Here is a 16,463-nt window from a genome sequence, read left to right on the forward strand (position 1 = left end):
CAAGTAAAATTTCCCATTGTTTTCTATAAGGCTGTCTAGTATAATCATTACTTGTCTGTGGAGTATAAAGTTTATGCTTGACATTATTCTTAATTGCAACATAGTATAAGTTGTTTTTAGGGTTTGTCATTCACACATATCGGTCACATTGCACTTGTGTAATGTGTCATTGGAACTTCCTAGAGTTGAGCAGGAAGGGGATGTCACACAATGAAACTGATGGCAAGAAGGGGATATAGCGTAGTCCATTCATGAAACTGTCTCAATTTGAAAATCATGGGTTGCTACAGAGCTTGGAAGTACAGTAATGCATTACAAGAACATTATCTGAAATTTATACGTTTTGTGGGTAGTGAGGGCATAATGTTATTTTCCAAAAATAATGTGATAGTGGTAAAATAGTTACTTAATGGAACAAGAAATGCTGTTTTCAGCATTTTGCTTCGGAGGTGGGCTGTTGAGTCACATTTGTATTTTTTTAAAAAGTTTGAAACTTATTACATTTCTAATATAGTACTCTTTTAACAAGTTACTTAAAAAAGATAGTAACAAATTACTTTAAAAAAAATACTGTTGCCAGTTCAGGAACCCCATTTTAGGCTTCTAGTAGCTGAACATAATTCTGTTACATGCCACTGAATCCTGTTACTAAAAATGGTATCTTGCTTTCAAACATGTCATGATCCTTCTTACTCAAGTTGTTGGAATCTTTCTGTCTAGATCCCATCCCTGGAGGCTGCAACCTGGAATTTAATTTGGACATTGACCCTAATATTTATTTAGGGTATAACATGGCTGAGACGAATATTAAATTTGCCCCAGCAAATCTAGGGTACAGAAGGTATGTCTCTATAGTCTTTATGCTTACACAGGGGTATAAGAATTAATGGGTGACAGCCTGTTAGTGGCATGTGCAAGCATAAGTCAACCTTACGCCTACATAAGGTTTTGTTTTATTATTGTTTTATTTATATACCGCTATTTTGTTTTTTGTCATTGCAGAGGTTGGTTTTCCTTTCCTCCCTTTGCAAAGCCCTCCTTCCAGATTTACTGTAGAGCCAGTGCAGCTCTACTCCATGCTTAGTGGAGAGCAGGGGAAGGGATCAGAGAAAAGTATGGCTGTATCCAAATAGCCAGACATGAAATGATTACATCAGCTGCTGAAACCTCCAGCAAATCCTGGCAGATGATGTAATAATTTTACATCTGACCACGGGGACATAGTCAGACACTTATCCAAGCACCCCCTGCCCCTTCCCTGCCTGGCTTTCTGCTGGGTACAAAATGGCCATGATAAGGGAGCTGTACTAGCTCTACAGTAAGTTCAGGGGCTGGTGAAAGGCCAGCTGTGACATAGTTTCATAGGCAAAACTACAGCACTACACTCAGCCAGGATACACAGGATTCTAGCCAATATATGCTTACACATCTGAACAAAATAGTTTAGGGGTTCTGAGTCAGAGTCCTAAGGCATGCTTGCTTTGTACAGTCTGAAAACAAAGGATAAGAAGCAATTAAAAGTGTTTTTCAGAGTTAGACTAACCATGTTTGTCTAGAGGGGTGACAGTATGTATCATCTATTCTAACTGAACTTTCAATCATTTCAGTAGGGATGGATGTAGATATAAATGCAGCCTTTTTGTACCTAATGGTTGCAAAAAAGCTGCATCTTTAGATCCCAAAATTAAAATATAAATAAGGTTGAGGCTTCTGTATCTTGTTTTCTAAATGACAATAGTAAAAGTTCTGCAAGACAGCTGAGCCTAAGTGACAATCATGGGAAAATCTTTGTATTAAAGTATCTGTAGTAGCTGGATAAAAAAAGAGGCCCTCTTCATTCCTTCCCCCTTAATCATTTCCATGTTGATTTAGTGTGACATCTGAATCTTGTTTTAAATCAGGGTAAAGGGAATCTATCTTATATGGTTCTGATTGGTAGGGCAACAATAAGTAGCACTGAAAAGTCCAAACCAATAAAGCCAAGTGTAAATGAATTCAAGTGATTGTTCTATCTGCTATATTCCAGAGGTGCGACTCCCCCTTTGTGTGATTCTGTGAGTCAAGAGTCTAGGTGGCGGCTACACTATGATGTCTATCAGTACTTCCTACAAGAAAATGACCTGTCTGAATCAGCATTTGTGAGTCACATGAGGAAGATGTCTGGAGTGCAAAATATCATAGCTAACGGTGTTAAAGTAAGTTATATGGTTTTGACATGTTAAAGATTTCAGTCTAAATAATCTAGTTTGTGGCTGGAATCCTATTACAAATTCCCAAGTAGAGTAGACCCATCCATTCAATCAATTATTGAGTAGTGAGTTAACATGTACGTAAATCCAACTGAATCAGTAGCTCTACTTAGCTAAAACTGACAGTAGAATTTGGGCCCATATAGTGGGTTTCTAAAGAATGGTTTATCTTTATAAGTTATATGATTTTGACATTGCTTCTAATATATGTCTTGTAAAGTGGTTTACACTGTTCATTCAGTGTTTTAATAAATAATAGTTTTCTCAGAGAAAACTTTGTTTTCATCTTTAAAGAAAGGGCGTGGGACAACATGGGATGTGTATTCTGCCCTCCTCTGCATTTCTTTTATTCATTTGCATATGCGTCATGTCCTTCACAGTTGATGACCTTAACTAGCCAAGACAAAACTGATTTGTACTTCTCCTCACTTCCTGGACAAGGAGTGATCTACAATGTCATTGTGAGGGATCCACGGTGGAACACCTCAGCCGCCTATGTGCCAGTTCACACATATGCATGTAGCCTTTCTGCCTTGGTGGATAACTGCTTCACTCTTAGTAAGTCAACTCTGTGTGTGTGTGTGTGTGATGTGTATTTTTTAACAGGTTCTCGGGAGAGGGGAAATACTTCACTTGATGCCATCTTAATGGCTTTCTTCCATGAAAGAGGTTCTGGGTTATTGTGTTGACAGTCAAGGAATTGGCATGATTATTACTTTTATGCTGTTGTTCTAGAGTAACATTAGAATATAAGGGATGGCTTAGTGATATAATTCAAAGTTTGTAAAATAGCCACAACCCTCAGCTCAACTGTGTAGGACAGAAGAGATTTTTACAAGTAACCTGAACAGAATCCTAAAGAAGACGACTCAGTTCATAATCTGGTGTGTAGCTCAATGTGCTATACACATCTTTATGCTGTTTGAGTGCCTTAAAGCCGCTGGCTCTGTACAACTTCTGCAGCAAGGAAGTCATCATGATCCCCGTCTTTTTATATTGGGAGTGAATTCTGAGAAGAGAGGAAGATTGTGTGTTGTGATAAAATAGGGATTGGCCATATTTTATTGAATGCATTTGTCTATGCTCTGCTATGGATATTTATAACAAAGACAAATTCTTCTTCAAGTAAGTAGCAGCTAGAAATTCTGTGGGAATTTCTAATGTAGTGTTCATATTGACTTAATAGAGGTGTTAAATTGTGTGCCTATGGTTTTTAATATGGGTTTTCTGTTATTTCTGTCTTCAGCTAGCTGGATAGGTTTTGAAAGAAAATCAAAATATCACTATACCCCATAAAAACTCCTCAAAATTTCTTCTGTACATGGGTTAGTGTGGGCTGAAGCTGTGTCTTTTTTATTTTTTGGAGTAGCTTCTAGGGTCTCTTCTTTGTTGTGAGTCATGAAATGTAGTGCTCAATTCTTTCTTCTTCTTTTTCCCTTCTGTAGGAAAACTTTCTACCAAAATATTTTTCACCACATTTGCTGTCCTTGGCCTTTTTGTCTGTTTCTTTGGACACAGATTCTGGAAAACAGGTATGTGTGTGTATGTGTATGTGTAAAACATGGTGAAGAAATTGGTTTTCAGCCCAGTTGAAATTGCCCACTTGTGACCTTACAAGGCTGAGGACCCATATTATAGAACCTTGGTAGAGTGTGGCCCCAAATTCTTATCTCTATTGTTGTTGTGTGCTTTCACGGCAACCCCAAGGAGAACATATCAAAGGTCTGAGAGTCTGTGACTCGACCAAAGTCACCCAGTGGGTTTCCATGGCTGAGTGGGGAATGGAACCCTGACCTCCAGAGTCCGCCCTCAATCCACTGTTTCCAATATGCTTTTTCTGCATTAAAATAGAAGGTTTATTTTCATTATAGCTCAGGCAGGGATCTTTCTGTTAGAGCAAGCGTAGGGGATTTGTGTGAATCTACACCAGGGATGGGCAAAGTTCAGCCCATGGGCCACATGTGACCTGCTAGGACCATTTTTGTGCCCCGAGTGGGGGTCAGTTTTGCTTTTTCCAGATTCCTCCAAGGGGGTACAGAAGGTATTTCCACCACATTTGGAGACCTCCTGGATCCGGAGGGGTGTGTGTGCAAAAATATTTTGGGATTAAAAAAAATATTCCAAAAGGCCCTCTAGAGGCAGTGAGAATAATTTCCACCATGTTATGGGTCTCCTGGACCAATATAGACCCCAGAGAATCCTTTTTTTTGAAAGAAAAAGTAAATGGAAAGAAACTTCCACTTACTTCCTTTTGTTTTAGAAGAGGCCTCTCCTGGGCCTAAAATGGCCCAGGAAGATCCCAAAGCATAAATATCCTCTTTGTCCCCTAGAAGGCATCGGGCACAAAAAAACTGAGATGGGTGTTGTGGAGGTGCTGCCCTCCAAGGTCTCCTAGAGGACCAATACAGCTGCCTAGCCTCTGCACTTGCCCATCCCTGTTTTACACATTGTTGAACTCCAGCTGGATTTTCCAGTAATAATGGGAACTATAGTCCAGCATTATCTGAGAGGTCACAACTCCTGTGGTAGAGAATCTGAGACAGAACCTTCTGCTCTGGGGAAAAGGATTTTCTGTTCTCTGGGCCTGATGTGTACCTCATGCTGTCCCGCTCTGGTGTTCAAGGGGTCCAGGAATACCCTGCAAACTACCACCACTTGGGAATTTGTCCTACCTAACTCATTTGAGAACAGAGGAAGAGAGACCTGCTTGTTGCCTTAGATCCATTTGTCCCTTTCCATTTGTCCTGGTAGAGAAGACCAATGGTTCATTAAGGTATCCCCATTGTTATCTCTGCCACATATTCTAGTGGGGAACATCACAGCTGTGACAAAACTTCACACATTGCAGTTCCTGCAGCCAGCATTTGGGTCTGCCTGCCACTTTGCTTTCTCCTCACTTTCCCCCCACATGATAGAGGCAAGGAGGGAGCAAACGTGGATCCCTGGCTGAAATCTGAAGCTAGTTGCGTGGCAGGGGAGTCTATTCCATTGGATGCATGGCCAGCGCCTGACCTAACTTGTCCCAGTACCTGAAATTGGTCCCTTTACTGTGATCTGAGGTGTCTCTTGGTTTACAGAGCCTATCCTATCCCCATGGCTTTTAGTGAAATGACAAGCAGTCTCTTATGATGAGTGATTCTGCAGCATGCTTGTATCAAGAGTGACTGTCTGGTCAGTTGTGCCCTCTGCCTCTCATATCCCACCCATGGGGGTTGATTCAAAGAAGCATATCCAAACCAGCCGGTCATGCAGACACATTGCATTCAGCCTTCTCTCTGTGGAAGTGCTTGAGCTTATGAAGTCTATCTGTGATGTGCCAGTGTGCAAAAGCACACAGTTGGGGAAATAACTCCATAGCTGTAGGAATAGAATAGCATTTTGTTTTTTCAAATTTATTTTTAGTAAATGTTTACATAAAACAATAGTAGATTATTTCCTCTCCTCCCTGTCCATACTGCAGACAACATTTTCAGGTTCAAAATACTATCAAGCAGTTGTGAGCAAAATTAGGTAATAGTGCTAGATCAGTGTTTCACAATGGCTGCTGCTAGTTCCATTGCTTCAAAAGTATGACCTTGGAAAAGATTCTGCCCAGTGACAGGATCACAAAAGGCTATGACTAGACTTTATTGGATTTGGAGTTTTACCCCTATAGCTATGGAAAAAATCTTTATAGCCACGACAGCATTCCTATATCTATGCGCTAATCTCATCCAGCACCTTGGAAACTAAATGGCAACATTCACAATTAAATCTTAATATTTTCTAGGGAAAATACTATTTTTGATAATGACTTTTCTCCCCTAGGTTTATTCTTCATGGGCTTTATTGTCTTGGCATTCTGTTTCTTCATAGCCATTACAAGAACATCTGCTCTCAGTTACGATGGTAAGCAGAGAATATAAAGGGCCTATGGATTATACATGATTGCTCTGAAAAGGAAACTTCTAAATGTGGATCAGTCTTATCATTGGCTGGGAAAGTACATTGCTCCTTTCTTTCTGTAATAATGAGAAAACTATAGGCGATCTGGGGAGGAGATGACTAGAGCAAAATGTTACATTCATAAAAGTTAAGTCAATACGGCTGCTCACTCTATATGATCCACACTACCCTGCTGAATCAAAATGTCACTTGAGTAACATGAGATCCAGCTGGCTGAGGGAAAACAGGAACTCCATTACACTTAAAGTATATTTTAAGAAACAGGATCTGTTGAACTTGTAGCAAAAGTTTTCTTCATTAGCCAAGTCCCCAGAAGCCTATGCACTAAAGCTCTTAACACTCTCTGCACCAGACAGACATGGTTACCTGCCTGTTATCAGCTTCAGCAGATACACCAGCTGCGCCCTTTCCGTGAACCGGGGGACCTAGAAACTGTGGTACATGCACTGGTAACCACATGACTCGAATTTTGCAATGCGCTCTACATGGGGCTACCCTTGTGCCTAGTCTGGAAACTCCAGTTGGTACAGAAAAACTAGGAGTGACCATATAACACCTATCCTGACATCACTTTACTGGCTGCCTATTAGTTTCCGGGCATAGTACAAGGTGTTAGTTATTATCTTTAAAGCCCTACATGGCTTGGGTCCAACCTACCTAAGGGATCGCCTACTTTAGTATAATCCACCCCATGCACTCAGGTCCTCTGGGAGGAATTTACTGCAACCCTTAAAATCTAGACTGACTGCAACTTCCCGGAGGACCTTTTCTGCCACCACTCCAAGATTGTGGAACACCCTGGCAGAGGAGATTCGTCAAATGACCAGCTTAGACAGCTTCAAAAAAGCTGTCAAGACAGATCTCTTCCGGCAGGCCTTTCCTGAATAGAACTCAGCCAGATAAAAACAAAGACAAACCCCGTTCCCATCATTTTGATTACTATTTTGATTACCATGTTTATTATTTGTTTTTAATAGACTAATTTTAATTGTACTATGTTTAATTCTTTTTTAGGGGGGATATGGGGATATTGTATATACAATGTATTGTGCATTAGACTGATTTTTAGATGTAAGCCGCTTTGATTGTTTGGCAACAGAAAAGTGAGATATAAAGTTTTATTATTTTTTATTATTCCTAGAAACCTATTCTATTGAGTTTATTTTCAAAATACTAAAATATAGCCTTGCACAATTGGGCAGTGTGGGAGAAATTTACACTTGTAACTTTGTTTCTTCTGTAAACTTCATTTTTTCCTTCTGTTTTTCCCCTGCCCCAATCCTGTTTTTTCCAGCCAATCTTGGCCTTACTGCAGTAGCTGGAGTTATTGGAGGTCTCCTCTTGGTAGCATACTGGTGGCGCTTTGGATTTGTGATACTCTGTATGTTGATTGTAGGACTAGTGTTGGGATTCCTTGTGGCATCCACAGTTTTCTTCACTCCTTTAGGTATGTTACATACTCTTCATGGGGGCCTTGTATGAATACTTCTATTGCTGCTACTAATTAGTGAAGTATGGGGTTAGGATAACTTCTCTCCGATCAATGATGGCTGGATGTCAAGGTTACAGAGAGTCTTGCTTTATCACTTTGTTGAAACCAAAAAGAGTCCAGTTAAAATGGAGAGCATCTTCACTCATCTTGTACACAGTTGCTATTTCACTCTAATACTTCTCAGGTTTAAAGTTGATTTGTATCAGAATTTATGTGAATGTCTATAATCTCAAAGTTTTTCTAAACCCGTCAGATTTTTGCATAAGGGTTAGTCCAGTTTAGACCTGGGTGTTGAAAAAAGACTTTTTTATACTGTCTTGGCATGACACAATGTTTTGTGTGCATTCAAACCCCTTCAAGAGATCTTCTCTGGCACCAGATCAAGATGCCATTTTTTGTCACTGGTTTTTGCAATTTTCCCAAAATGTAGTTTGTGTAAAAGTCCATTTTTCTTTTGCAAAACAGTGGCTTTTTTATCTTTTGCAAAGCTAAGAACACAAATATATCAAAAACAAAGCAATAATTTAGTTTATCACAAAGGCACAAAGAATTCATCCAATGTAACTATTTTTGCTATTCAAACAACAAGACAACACTTTCCTCCATTTCCAGTACTGCACATTTCTCAGAAATGTGAAAAACCACTTGTGAAAATGCACACATTTTTCTCAAAGACTAACCCCCCCTAACAAAGAAGACGAAGAAAAGAAACATCGCCCTGTTGTCTCACAGTGGTGTACTGTGAGGAAAAGAATGTTGTTGTTTTACTGTTCACCATGTGAAGACAAATTAGGTCAGGAATTATACTTCTAGATCCAACAGACTTCAGGAAATATTTCAGGCATCCATTTGGGGAAAATAGCCAAAATGCCACAGTTGGCTTGCTCTACACTAGTCCCTTTTTAAATGGTGTTCTTTTCCACAGACAAGGCGGTGTGGGTATTATCCTAGGTGCATTCCATGAGTCTTTTAATCTATAGTTTTAACTAGGATAAAATGTGTTTCAGTCAAGACTTTCATTTATGTTATGAACTTGTTATCTTCACAGGAAACTATAAGGTTTTCCAGGATGATGCTGTATTCTGGGTCACTTTCTGTTGCATTGCTTTGATGGTCCCCATAGTGTTTGTTGGCTGCCCCAGAGTTGTAAGTATCTTCTTTAACTAAATACTTTCAGCTTCAGAGTAGTACTGAAGGGGATCTTATAGCTAAATAACTTTTATCAGTATTTGCCAACATCATTTATGTCCTGTGTCCTGCAAATATTGCATTTACAGGGGGTGCTTCTCAAGGTCCCTTCCACTTAAGATATGAGACCTTTTGAGACTGAGCACTGAAAGTGTATTACCCCCACTACAAAGTCATTGCTTGCTCATTCGTTCACATAGCTGTTACATATGTTGTGAAAGCTTGAAAGTTACATTTTTGCTCTACAGTTCCCAGCATCCCCTGACCAGCATGGCCAGTTCTGTCAATATTTATTGATATTGTACATCTGCACTTGGAAGAGTTACCTTTTTTTGGTCTACAACTTCCAGAATCCCTCAGCTACTATGGTTGTTGGGTGTGGAATTCCAAAATAACAATTGCAAGTTCTGAGGTGAAAAATCTGTACAAATCGACCAGCAGATCTGCTTTTTAATTGTAGGAGGCAAGTGATTTTTAAATTTTTTTCTCAAGATTTTTGATCTATGACGTCAAGATCAATTCAGGTTTTTTTCCTCCTCTTTCCCTTTGCCCATCTTTGTTCTGTTTATGAATTTATACTGTAGCATAGCTACATTTTGATTCTGCTTCACTGTGTTTCTTAACTACCGTATTTTCCGGCATATAAGACGACTGGGCGTATAAGATGACCCCCAACTTTTCCATTTAAAATATAGAGTTTGGGATATACTCGCTGTATAAGACTACCCCTCTTTCAACGCACACCAAATAAAAATTAAAAATAAACATCAGATTTGATTTCAGTACGGTAATTTTAATTGAAATGCTTATGACATGCAGGTACTTAGCAAGAAACCTTGTTGTATACAAAGCCTGCTTGGATTGGTCAGTTCTCCCTGTCTCCAAGACTATCAGAACGGTAGTGCAAACACAGCTCTTTCTTCCATACCCCGCAGCCATTTTTGAGCTCCCCCCACCATATGCGGCGACCACAGATTCTCCAGTCCAGCTCGAAGTTTCAGCACCTGCCATATCAGATGACCCCCGGTGTATAAGACGACCCCTGACTTTTGAGAAGATTTTCCTGGGTTAAAAAGTAGTCTTATACGCCAGAAAATACAGTATTTAACATCTCTACTTCGGTATTCTTGCAACTTCTACTTATGAACATTTACTCTGAAGCAAATAGCTATATAACAAAAGAAAAGAAAGTGAAGGTAGGAAAGATTTAAAAGTCAGACACATGAAATATGGCTTCATGTTTCAATTAATGGGCTTTGAACATGTCTGTCTACATTAAGGTGAGGTGCATCAGCAGACCTGGGGGGCAGTCTCCACCACTGGAACACACCATAAGCGGCTAATATTTGTCAGCAAACCTGGAAAAGCAATGAATTAATTTTAAGTTTATTAAATTACCCAGGAAATTAATTTTAGTAGTATAGTTTTCTGAAGAGCTGCAGAAAGTGGCAGGTCATCATTTACAGCTCAGAGGATTCATGTTGCTCACCTTTGGTCTACATAGATAGCTGCCAGATACTAATGGACACCAGTTTGATCAAGTCAGAATTGTTCATGATCTGATCTTCCTCCTCAGCTCAACATCCTGACGTGTGGCATAATAGGATCTTACACTGTAATCCTGGCTACAGCCTGTTACATATATACAAGTCTGTCTTACATTGGCATAGATCTGCTTCGAAGGATTTTAAATGAAGATTTCAAGAGAACATACACCAGTGTGCCCTTTCAGCCAAATGGTATGTCTTAAGTGAGTGTGATGGGGAGGTCTTATTCCTTAATTAGAGGCTTTCCTTTGGAAACCTCTAAAGAGAAATATTTTACTTTATAAGGCTTATAAACCTATGTTAGACAAAAAAAAGTGAAGAACAAATTGATGTGTTACCTGATACTCTGAACTGAAAGCTGCACTGAACATTCTAAGGAAGGGTGAACAACTTTGCTGATGCTTCCTGAGCATCTGGATCTTTTCCAAAGGAAAAGAGGACTGTTGTATTCATTTTGTTCTGGCTGGAAATGCTCAGACAGTGGCCAGGATCCTGTTAATGACATACGATAGGGTGTCACCTTCTACTTAGTTATGTACCTTTTTGGTAAGTGTGGAAGTTGGTATTATTTTCCTCCCTTCACAATGACCAGAATTGCTACCAACCCCAGACTCACCGTCACTCCAGTAGCACATCTCCATGGTTATTCCATTGCTGGTGGAGAACAGAAAGGGAGAAGACCAGTGACATCATCTGCTGATGAATCTTGATGGAAGATGCCTGCCTCTGGTTATGTCCCGTTTCCCCCTTCTCAGTTCTCCACCATGTAGTGCATGGGGGTATGACCATTGAGAGTGGGCTTTTGAAGCCACACAGTGGGTCCAGGGGCTGGTGAGAGGGAAGCTATAGCAGGGTTGCACATATGGAACTCTTACAGTACATGCAACCATGGAAAATCTAGGCCATTGTCTGCTGGAGAAATGCAAATCTTGCCTCTTCTGCCAAGACCCAGTACATGTATTCATGTCTCTTTGCCGCTTTCCTGAAATGTCGTGAGTTGGTCATGTTTTCTGTGTTAGGCAGCCAGGATGTTATTTTGGAAAGAACTAGCTAGGAAGATGGGTTTTAAAAATGGAAGTAAATGGGGGGGTTGTAGATGTGAAAATGATCTTGCATTGAATCAGCATATTGAAAAAAGGCAGTTGGTGAGGGAACTAATTCAGCATGAATGATTTCATTGTGTTTTAGACCTCATCCTCCTGGCAGTTTGGGCAATGTTAGCAATTGGAGGAATAACAGTACAGCTGCGCCGAGAGAGACGCGAAGCACCTTTTCCGCCACACCCCTATCGGCTCTGGAAGCGTGAGAGAGAGCGCAGGGTAACTAACATTTTGGATCCCAGTCACCATGTCCCTCCCTTGAGAGAGAGGATCCATAGTAAGCTGTCCCATATCAAGGACTTCTTCCGTAAAGAGCAGCCTGCAGGGGAAAGAACACCACTACTCTTGTAAACTGACATGCCGTCTGCAAAGACTGGAGAACTGCTGATGGAGACTTCTGGGAGCTAGTAGTGCTAGAGCTTTCTCTGTTATCTTGCCCTCCTAAACAAAAACTGGAATGGGCTGGAGAAGGACCCATACTCATCTACTCAGAGAAGCCCTACATTCTATTTAATGATCTGCTTTCAGTGCGGTAGCACACAGGCACTTTTTGTCTGCATGTACCTTGTAACAAGGATGGAGTACATGTATGTGCAATTTGTGAAGTTATTGCAGTGGGTTGGTAGAATGGAGATGTAGCTCAGTTGTGAGCAGATCAATCCTAAAGCTTTGAAGTCCCAAGACATAGAAAATGGTTACTTCACACACCAATGTTAGTGGGTTCTTCCCTTGTATTCAGACATAGTAACAAGTACCAGGCTGTTGAGGTGAGTTTAGCTTCTGAGCTGAATGTATGTAGTGCACAGGAGGGTAGCTGGAGATTGACTGTCAATGGAAGAACAGCTTCTTGGTGACCTCGACGTCTTGGTGACCTCGGTACAAGACATGCATTATTGCTGCTAGCCAATAACAGTTCTACGTTGTCAAACTGTGCTAAAACTTTTTTGATTGCACCAGGTTGATTTGTGTTGATGCCTTGTATGGCAGGTAGAACTGTTGCGAGGGGATATATTGGAGCATAATTTTCTAGCAGTTTGGTAATCTGCTTTTAGAGGATAGTGGCCACTAAGGCAAGAACTATGAATAGTCTCTCCTCTGAAATCAAAGGTCTGCTTTTTTTTTTAAAGTAAGGAACATCTATGGAATACCCATGGCTAGTTGTTTTATAGCAGCCCTGGAGTTATTTTATGTTCCTTTCCATACTGACCTTTTTTCTTGGCCACAGCACTGATTGTCACTGAAATGTCCCCCCTCCCCCCCCCCCCCCCGTTCTTTTTGTATTTACAGGAATATGGGGCACTGTAGCCAATTTCATAAGCTTGAGAAGGAGTACTTTCCACGGCTAAGCTATCCAGGATACCAGACTATTGCCAGCTATGATGTCATTGTCAAGCTCAGAGGGTGGGATGGGATTGAGATTGTTACTGCATGTGGGCTGGTTGGCTCAGAGCAAAGGGAAAGATGATACAAGGAAGCATTTCACTTTCTTTTCTGCCCCTCACACCATCTTCCCATCTGGCCTGAGCTTGGCAGCTCATAGGCAAGTTTGGGGTGTGTGCACTCTGTGTAAGCCTAATAAAATGCAGCATAGGTGGATACACTGTCTTTTGGCCTACCAGCTGGCCCCAATACAATCCCTTCCTGCAAATCTTAGAGTACTGGCAATAGAAACAGTAGTTAAATAATTCCCAACTACTGCTTAGGAAAGCCTCTTCCTGCAACTGCTAGCCTTTAGACCAGCTGTGAAGTCTGAGTGGGCAAAGGAGTGGCTCAAAACAGGATAGGAATTTGGTTTTAAAACTGCAGTGAAGAGAACGTATGTGATTTTGGCCTAGGTCACATTCTCTGAGCTGGTTTAATTATGAGAGAATCAGCACACTGCTTTGCAGTTCGCTTCTCTGGGATTTTGAGTTGCCATCAGGGTGTGGATCAGTCACATAGTAGGGAGAGACACAAGTGCTAGTCCGAACTAGAGTAGATCCTTTCAAGCAGTTGCTAATTGTAACATTTAGTAAATTTCAGTGAATCAATAGATCTACTTTAATTGGAACTAGTAATTGGATTTCAACAAAGTAATTAGATGTCGACAAAAATATCAGCAGAGGAGTTTTTTCTTTGTTGCTACAATTGTAAAAATTGTCACTGTCAGACTTCAGAACTAGTTCAAGCTGTGGGAGATCCATCCGAGGAATCTGGCACTGTACATACAGTCCTTTTCTTTCTAGTACATACAGGTAGCTTTTAAAACACAAGGCTGCTTTTTCTTTTTCTCCATTATTCAAGTATAACTTAGAGCAGATATCTGGTGAATGCTATATTGATGCTTTATTTGGCTGCTGGCTATGGGGTTCATTTTGTATGTTTAAAGTAGTGGAGAATAGGTTTATGGGTGCAAATTGCCTTGGCTTCTCTCCCACTGTATTCAGGAAAGTTTCCAATTTGTGACACTTTAAATGAAAGACATCATGTTTCAGTTGTATGTAATGCCTAGGGCTGCTGGGTGGAAATCTCTGAAATATGCACTGCACTTCTTATGTCCTTAGCGTTCAGGAAATGAAGCAGCTCATTCCTTGCTTATTTATGTAGATATTCTCAGCTTGGTGTAAGAGAGCTCAAGATATACTGTGCAGCAAGGTGTGTGATAGCTGTGGTCCTTCATATGTTGAACTACAGCTCCCATTGTGATCCACCATTGGCCAGGTTGGTCGGGGGTTTGAAGTCTAACAACATTTGGAAGGACACAGCCTTGCTGTGGCTATGGTGTATGTCTTACCACCTGAAGGAATTTGGCCTTCCAAGTGGCGTCTCAGTAACTACATCTGGACACAAACAATTGTGCTAAATCAGTGTATTTCGAAGCTTGCTGAAGAATGCCTATAAAATGGTTACCCATTTTAAATGCAATGAAATTGAGTACTGGATTATAAGGTAATAGACTTCATAAAATATGATGGAGAAGTCCATAGTTATTGACAGCTGTTCAGAGATCATTTTAATTTTAGCCATGAGAAATGAAAATACAGTAGGTGAAATACACAATGCTTCTTTTTGGAATGAGCAGCTTACCATTGCTGGCTACCTGGCCAACTGTTAGTACTCAGATTAACCAGTGCCTCTGCTGACCTAAGCAGTAAATGATTTGGTAAAACAACAAGCTGTGGGTTTACTTGGTGTTTTTTTAACAACTGTCATAATTTATCTTGCTAAATAAATAATAAAACCAATTTTCTATCCCTTTTTATAATAAAGATGTGCTTGGAGCATTAGTTATATGGGATTGCTTGTGCTTTGGAATCAATTCATGTATTTCAGCTCATCTGGTTATGTGAAATTCTTTCTGTCTAGAAAAGAAGGTAGCTGGGCTATGAGTGTCCAACTCAAGTGCAAAGCATGTAAATTAAAAGTGTTTACATTGTAGAGGAACGCAACTAAGACTTCAGATTTGTATGACTTCTCTCTGGAGACCTCCCATGTCTTAGAATGAAAAAACAGCATAATTGTTTGTGGTGAGTGTTGCTCAGGTCTGAAATCTGTTCTATTTTTCACCTGCCTCTGTGGTTCTTGTATGTTTTTACCCAACTTTTTAGGCACGTCCTCACAACATGGATTACTAGCCTATGATAAATACAGTTGGCCCCCCATATCTATGAATGCAACCATTAGTATCAAAAGATACAAATGCCAAAAAGCAAACCTCGGTTTTATATAAGGGGTATTTTATATAAGGGACATCACTTCACTATGCCACTGTATTTAATGGGACTTGAGCATCCATGGGTTTTGGTATCCACAGGGGGTCCTGGATTCAAATCCCAGCAGATACCAGGGACCCATTGTAGATGAGATAAAACAATGTGTGGGGCAGAATAAGATCAATAAGCAATCCATGGAGTGTGTCTGCCAAGTTCTTCTCATTTCTGGCAATATGACATGTGATATGTACTTTTAGACACTGTTCCCTAGCTTTGGGATCTAGCCTTCATTCATTCATAAAATCTGGATGCTAGGAGCATAACTCAGTGCATGCATTCTGTAGTCTATAGCTATCCTATGTAGTATTGGCTGTTGCTGGTCTGAGAATCGCTGTTTAAAATTTCAGTTGAAGTCTGACACAAAGGATCTCTTCAGGGAGACTGTCCCATAGAGGCACATCTATTCCTGAAGTGTAAATTTCTCTGGTTATTGGGGATTGCTTGGGTTTAAAATGGGAACAGTTTTAAGTCTCCCTGGCATTGAAAGTGAAAATTGTTCCTAAGAAATCTTAATTTTCCATTAGAAAGAAGGCAAACTCATTCTTCTGTAGAGGAGGGGTGGAGACACCTGCTGGGCACTCACAGCAACATTAAAATCCTGGATTTTGTCCTTAAGTTCTCTTGAGTATCAAAGAATTGTAGAGTTGGAAGAGACCACAAGGGCCATCCAGTCCAACCCCTGCCATGGAGGAAATCTCAATCAAAGCATCCCTGACTGATGGCCATCCAGCCTCTGCTTAAAGACCTCCAAAGGAGACTCCACCACTCTCTGGGGGAGTGTGTTCCACTGTCGAACAGCCCTTACGGTCAGGAAGTTCCTCCAAATATTTAAACAGGGCTATCATATCACCTCTTAACCTTCTTTTCTCCAGGCTAAACATCCCCAGCTCCCTAAGTCATTCCTCACAGGGCACAGTTTCCAGACCCTTCACCATTTTAGTCGCCCTCCTTTGGACATGCTTTAGTTTCTCAATGTCCTTTTTGATTGTGGTGCCCAGAGCTGGACACAATATATTCCAGGTGGGGCCTGACCAAAGCAGCGTACAGTGGCACCATTACTTCTCTTGATCTACACTATACTTTTATTGATGCAGCCTAAAATTGCATTGGCCTTTTTAGCTGCCGCATCACACTATTGACTCATGTTCAACTTGTGTTGAGTAGTTCATAGTAGCTGAGCAAGAAGAAAA

The 16,463-nt window shown here is 40.5% G+C and overlaps 1 protein-coding gene across 2 annotated transcripts in view; it reads left to right on the forward strand.

Annotated features, from left to right (window-relative positions):
• Positions 1-16,463, forward strand: part of TM7SF3 (transmembrane 7 superfamily member 3) — a 38,340-nt gene that overhangs the window by 15,368 nt on the left and 6,509 nt on the right. Inside the window, exons 4-13 of one of the 2 annotated variants that reach the window (XM_089524651.1) lie at positions 721-841; positions 2,027-2,195; positions 2,630-2,807; positions 3,695-3,781; positions 6,057-6,137; positions 7,489-7,641; positions 8,735-8,832; positions 10,451-10,613; positions 11,610-11,740; positions 12,809-15,027. In XM_089524651.1, coding sequence (XP_089380777.1) covers positions 721-841; positions 2,027-2,195; positions 2,630-2,807; positions 3,695-3,781; positions 6,057-6,137; positions 7,489-7,641; positions 8,735-8,832; positions 10,451-10,613; positions 11,610-11,740; positions 12,809-12,826 — 1,199 coding nt within the window. In that variant the 3' untranslated portion in view covers positions 12,827-15,027. Of the gene's footprint in view, positions 1-720; positions 842-2,026; positions 2,196-2,629; positions 2,808-3,694; positions 3,782-6,056; positions 6,138-7,488; positions 7,642-8,734; positions 8,833-10,450; positions 10,614-11,609; positions 15,028-16,463 lie in introns of both variants that reach the window. The other variant, XM_089524650.1, reaches the window with a different exon arrangement.

The sequence above is a fragment of the Sceloporus occidentalis genome, unplaced genomic scaffold (assembly GCF_023333645.1).
Source record: "Sceloporus occidentalis isolate IW3139 unplaced genomic scaffold, rSceOcc1.0.p SCAF_5, whole genome shotgun sequence".
Classification (NCBI taxonomy): domain Eukaryota; kingdom Metazoa; phylum Chordata; class Lepidosauria; order Squamata; family Phrynosomatidae; genus Sceloporus; species Sceloporus occidentalis.